Here is a 6364-nt window from a genome sequence, read left to right on the forward strand (position 1 = left end):
ACACTTTCCTGTGTAACCTGGTGTAGGGAGCCTGCTCTGGCAGGGGGGGTGGACCGGATGATCTCCTGAGGTCCCTTCCAACCCCACCATTCTGTGATTCTGTGACTCCAAACCCTTTTGCAAACTGCAATGTGGACCCTCATGCCCGAGACTCCTGGCTGTGTCTCCCAGAGCTGCTGCAGGAGCTGCACGCTCGCTCGAGTTTTGTTTGGTTGTAGTTCCAGCTTTCTGTAACGAAATTCAGTTTTGCACTTGAAGCCTGGCAGGCAGAGCTGCAGCAGCAGCCCTGTGGCTGGCAGCAGAGCGAGCTCCCAGCCCTGTGGTGTCCTTCTCAGCAAGCAGGGACAGAGAGGGATTGTCCCAAACTCCTTTCAGCAGCTCTGCAAGCTGCATGGAGCCATCCAGTGGAGTGGATCCGTAAGGAGCTGCAGAGGGAAGGGCACCTCTGGTAGGGGAGGGAAGGGAAAGGTAATCCCAGGCCAACTGGAAGAGTCTGCTCCACGAAGGATAGGAGGCAACAGGATTTTTATGGTCTTTCTGTTCAGGCATAAGCTTTTAAAGGACCTCTGGCTGTGCTTTGCTTTGATTCTGGGGAATATGCCTTTTCATTATTCCCTCGCGGCTTGTTTAGCTGCTTGTAGCCAGTTTTGTCTGTTCCCATCACAAAAGGCACATCCAGAATACACAGGACGTACCCCTGAGAACAGCACCGTCAGAGGCTGGGCAGCAGCACCAGAGTCCTCTCACTGCTCTGTGGTACCTTGTGCTGTATGAAAATAACCAAAGAGTGCAGTGGTGCTCTTGTTCCTGCGTTCTGGACTCTGGGAGGGCTGAGGCTGTTGCCCACCAGCACGGCCCAGCTGGCTGCAGCTCAGCACTTGGGGTCTGCTGAGCACAGAGGCTCCCTGAAGCTTTGGGGACATCGTAGGTGCAGGGGAGCCATCGGGCAGACGTGCAGAAATGATAGCAGGGAGGCAGAGGAGGATCTTTGCTGCAGCAGAGGCCTGAGCAGGTTGAGGGGATTCAAAATGCTACAAAGAGAAGCTGGGAGCAAGAAAAGCTTTTTCTTGAGAAAGAAAATAAACTGTTGGTAGGCTGAGGTATGCCCCAAACCCTTGCTATGCCCAAACCCTTGCTATGCCCAAACCCTTGCTATGCCCCAAAACTAAGTTGCAGACTGGCTCAAATGTGGGGAAGTGTGACAGGTGGGCACTGTGAAACATGGCAGTTGTGGAAGGTGAGATGGTAGAGCAGACAGACCCATCTCTTCACTGTAGATCACACCCCTTCCCCTTACCACCTCTGCATCTCCTCCCAGCTGACTCGGGGAGCCTGCTAGAGGCTCAGCAGCTCAGAGTCTTATAGGGTCAACTCTGCCTGTGGGGCTGAGAAAGGAAAACCAACCAGGAGCAGCACAAATGTACAAAACAGCTCATGTTTACTTCCAGCATTGTTCCCAGCAGGTAAGTTACCCCTCCTCTCAAACAGAAGTCTTACACCTTTCCCAGTCCCAGAGCAGTGCAGTTCAGTAGTCAACAGGCTTAAAGCCATTTCCCATCCTAATGACAGAAGCGATCTCTCAGCTTGTTGGACCTCAAAGAGAGACCCAAGCAGCAAAATGGAGCAGGTCACTTCCAGCAAAGACAAGAAGCAGCAGCGCTTTTCTCCCTGGGTCACCCCACGGAGCCCCAGGACCAGCAGCAGCTGCCCTGGTTTCTCTCAGAGGGGGGGCACCCCCCTGAATTTGCGGATGATGTTGGCCAGCCGCTTGGCCAGCCCACCCCGGCTCGGCTCTTCCACGTGAAACGTTCTGGTCAGCAGGTTGTAAAAGGAGCCATAGCACACGGCCACCACGGTGCAGGTCAGGCAGATGACGTTATAGGGCATGCTGAAGTCTGGCGTCGGCAAGTTCACCAGCAGCGGCTCTGTGTACAGGCGCACAAAATAGCTGGAGCCGTCAGAGGAAGGAAACCTGGAGAGTGGAAGCAGGAAAGGGACCATCAGCTCGCACAGGACGGCTGTTTCGTGCTGACTGGACAGGATGACAGGGGCCAGCAGCCCGCAGGTGCTGTGGTACAGCCCCGCTCCCCAGCACAGGCACACTCACAGCGAGGTGAAGAGAGGGCTCTCCTCCACATCCGTGTCCTTCATCGCAATGACGCTGGGCACCAGGGCACTAAGCACAGATGAACTAAGGAGACAAAGGCCATGTTAATGTCAGTCCTGACAGCAAAGAGACAGCAAGAGTTCTTCCCATCCCCAGAGACCTGGGCAGCAAGTCCCAGAAGGGGACAAGGAGCTGAGGTATGTCAATACCCAACATAGAAGCCGTGATTGGGGTCAGGTGGGTACTCTGTCCACTTCAGTAAGGCTCTCTCAAACTGGATCGTGATCTTGGTGACAGAGTTGGCTGGGAGCTGGATCAGCATTTCCAAGAGGTGAGGCCGTCTCCGGTCCTGGGCTGGCTGGTAGTGGATGTAACCTAACCCCAAAGACATGTGTCAGTGGCACTGGGGGGACTTTGTCCAATCTCACATTGCCTGGACATCTCCCACAGGGTGGGTGCTCCTGCTTCCGCTGTGCTGGGAGAGGTTTTCTGAGCAAGTGAAGATGCACAGGTAGCAAAAAGCATGTGTTAAAGCTAAATCTGGTTGGTCTTTAGAGCTGATGACCCATGAAAGTCAGGTGTTCATAGGAAAAGGTACAAATGCAAAATAAGACACAATCATCAGTTTTAAATCGAGCCTCCTTTACTACAAAAGTCAATTCACTTTGGTTTAGATTATTTGGTTGGATTATGAAACACTGTCCATGTGCTTCTTATAAAACAGAGTTAATAAAGTCTCCTCTGCTGTGAGTGCTGAAGACTAGGAAAACACCCCAAGATGTTTTGTTTCCCAGTCCAGTTTCCCAGTGATCACTAGGGCCCAAGGGAGGGACTAAACCATCTCTGGAATGAGCAGCTTGTGCCAAGGAGAACCAGGTGGCATGTGCTCCCGGGAGGGTTTACTTACTTGGCTTGTTTTCCTTCCCCTTTGTGATGATAGTCAGAGTGTGTGCATAGAGTCGCAGATACCAGGGCACAGTCTCCAGCAGGATCACGGGGAAAGCCCGGTACGGGTGAGTGTTGTAGATGAGAGTGCTGATCTCTCCGGTCTGCAGCCCGTAGCCACTCACGTAGCGCTGAGCATGGAGTACGGGTGTCGGCAGGTCCGCTGCGAAAAAGGACACAAATGGGGGATTTTTTTAGGCCTGGAGCCCTGTCAGGTGGTGCAGCTGGAGTGAAGTTCTGGTTACTCACAGCTGTCTTGGGGCCGCTTCCACTTCAGCTGCACGTTGAGGCTGCGCGATGTATTGAAGAGCGAGGGGCTCAGCAGGTCATAGACAGCGTAGGTTTTCTTGTCTCCCTGGACAACAGCTTCGTGTACAGAGGCTGGAGGTGGGGTCACTTCCAGTAACTTGTTTTCCTGAGAAAGAAGTGGACCATGAAAGGAGAAGTGCCCCTTGAAGTAACTGGCAGCACTGGGCAAAGCCCCTCCAGCTGGCCCTGAGCTTGAGCTTTTCCACCCAACAGCCAACTCAGCACTCTTACTACCACCACCACACTCATCCCCACAGCCCTGCTCAGAGGAAGGAAACCACCTCCCTTTATCAGCCCCAGAGGACTCTTGAGCAGGCAGGGGCTCCTGGGGGGTGGGTGAGGATGTTTCAGAGCCACACAAAGTGGCTGAACTGAGGAAGCAGGGGGTGTTCTCTGGTCTGTAAGCATTACCTTGTTCTTAGGGGAGATGTCAACATAGACTCTGCTCTGCGATGCCAGAGGACACGCGTCAGTGAGTGTGCGAGAGAACATCCTAAAGAGGGACCAGTCTGTGGGAGGCAAAGTCAGTGGCAGTCAGAGTGAAGGGCACAGGCTGGGAGACTCGAGGAGTGCAGTGCATGGCTGCCAAGCTTACCTTTCTTTCCTTGGCCACTGGAAAAGGTGTCAAAGACCACAGTGAGGGTCTGTCTGAGCTCCCAGGACACAGCCAGGCAGGAGGCATCCTGGACAAGAGAAAGACAAGTGGCTCTGATCACACCTTCTGGAGAGGCAGGGCACCAGGAGGGAGCTGGAACTCCACCCAGACTGCAAGAATCCCATCGGGACACAGATGAGACCAGAGAAGCAGGATGACAGCGGCAACAGAGACAGTGAACCCACCACAGGGGAGCTGGGCAAACCACTGTGTCACCTTGCAGCATCACAAGAAGGCTGCTGATTTTCTCTTGGGTGGGTTAAAGGAGGGAGGCCTGAGCCTCACACTTACCCTGCAGATGGGGCGGATGTGCACGGCCTGTGAGTGGTAGCTGCTGTGGAACAAGCGCTCGGCCTTCAGCAGCACAGCAAGCCCAGCCTGCAGGGAGAAAAGGAGGAACTCAGCCCCAGGCCTGTTCTCTGTTCCCACGGAGAGAAAGGCCCTGCTGAGACTTCCCAGTGCGTGTTCCCGGGTTGCTGTTGGAAACCCAGCTCCATCGGGAGCAGCCTAACGAGGCAGCAGGACTTGCCATTACCTTTGAGCCACACGGGAGCAGCTTCTTCCAAGGTGTGAGGTTCTCTGTGCAGACCACCTCCCGGGGCAGGACAGCATACCGCAGGAGATGATGATCTGTCCCTGGGCAGGGAGGTGGAAGGTCAACAGGCTGGTACTGCTACAAGCACAAGAGCAGAAGCAGACCTGTTCCATCTCCCAGTGTACAACACAGCCCATCCACCCTCTCAATACGCCTGGAATGCCATGAGCTCCATCAGGAATGGATCCCACTCTGTTCTGAGGGATTTGGAAAGAATAGGTAAGGGTATCTCCTAGATTTTTTTTCCCTGAGCACTTTAAATCCTCCAGTCCCCACTAGCTGTTTCGTAAAATGCTCTTCAGAGAGACAGATGAGGGCCTGGGAACATCTGCCACGTACTGCTTGTGGGTTTCCTCTGTTCAAGTTTGAGCCTCATTTGTAGGGAGAGGAACTGCCTCCAAGAATCACAGAATGTTGGGGATTGGAAGGGACCTTGAAAGATCATCCAGTCCAACCCCCCTGCCCGAGCAGGAACCTAAATGAGATCACACAGGAAGGTGTCCAGGCGGGTCTTGAATGTCTCCAGAGAAGGAGACTCCACACCCTCCCTGGGCAGCCTGTCCCAGGGCTCTGTCACCCTCACTGTAAAGAAGTTCCTTCTGAAATTTAAGCAGAACCTCCTGTGTTCCAGCTCACACCCATTGCCCCTTGTCCTACCATTGGGCATCACTGAGAAGAAGGGAGGAACAGGCCCTGTTGTACATACCCAGACACAGAGTCCTCACAGGACCTGCCCTCAGACTCCCTGCAGTGGCACAGGGCAGAACTAAAGCTAGAGACAAGAGTGAGAGGGCAGAGTTGGGCGGCCAAGCACTGGCCGGGCTCACCGTTGGCTAAGCCCAGGGGTTTGAAGGATGCCGTTGGAGTGACCGTGTTGGTCGAGTCAATGAAGTTGAGAGAAGCACAGAATATTCCCGAGAGGATGTTACTCAGTTCTTTCCAGGCTTTGTCAACACTGTTTGAGGACAAATACCGGTGATTACTCATCAGCTCGCATCCTCGGAACAAGCAGCATGAAGTCAGTAATATTCAATAAACACACCGGGGTGACCATGCTGCGTTCAGAAGCTGCAAGGAATGAGCAGGTAGAGGCTGCTGCTCGTGCACTCTCCAGCTCTCTTGGTATTTCACTCTAACGCGTGAGATCTGGGGGCCGTTCACTGCAGGGGCAGCAGGGGTGATGGGTGCAGCTGCTATGTGAAGAGAGGAGCTGGGGGAGCAGGGAGCATGTGGGAGGTGATGTGTGTCGTACTGGGAAGGGACTGTGAGATCTAAAGCAACACCTTGGTGCAGCTCTGAAGGCTGACCCGACCAGCAGCCCCAGAATGGGTCACTGGTAGGAAGGAGAGAGCTCTGGGAGCCCACGCAGAGCTACTGCAGCTCAACCAGGGGCTGTGTCCTAAGGGAGATGGTGACAGGTACTGGATGGGACTCAAAGGAAGTGAGTCATAGATTAGAGGTCAAGATATAACCCCTGCAGTGAGGGGTCTGTCATCACATAGCCCATAAGGAAATTACTTGTTCCTTTAGCAAACAAGGGTTTTCCCCCAGCACCACATCCTGCCCTGGGTGCTGAGCGGGGCTACGTTCTGCTTTTCCTTAGAGCTGCTCCCGGGGTTGCAGGCTCTTCATTCCAGTGGACATGCTCCAACCCAGGAGGTCCCTGCACGCGTCGTGGCTGCCTCGTGTGAGAAGGGCAAGGGCTCCCAGGAGCCGCAGAGGGGACCCGGAGAGACAGAGCCGTGGCCAGGGT

General features: G+C 54.3%; 1 protein-coding gene across 1 annotated transcript; it reads right to left on the bottom strand.

Annotated features, from left to right (window-relative positions):
• Positions 1-1421: 1421 nt before the first annotated feature.
• PIGT (phosphatidylinositol glycan anchor biosynthesis class T) lies at positions 1422-5609 on the bottom strand (the record flags this gene model as incomplete). The annotated part of the gene is made up of 10 exons (XM_010175167.2): positions 1422-1972; positions 2108-2191; positions 2317-2482; positions 3015-3215; positions 3302-3467; positions 3773-3870; positions 3957-4044; positions 4308-4394; positions 4552-4652; positions 5439-5609. Coding segments are annotated over 10 exons (1415 nt in total), but the record flags the coding sequence as incomplete, so codon positions are not given.
• Positions 5610-6364: the final 755 nt, after the last annotated feature.

Source organism: Antrostomus carolinensis, unplaced genomic scaffold (assembly GCF_000700745.2).
Source record: "Antrostomus carolinensis isolate BGI_N321 unplaced genomic scaffold, ASM70074v2 scaffold50219, whole genome shotgun sequence".
Taxonomy (NCBI): domain Eukaryota; kingdom Metazoa; phylum Chordata; class Aves; order Caprimulgiformes; family Caprimulgidae; genus Antrostomus; species Antrostomus carolinensis.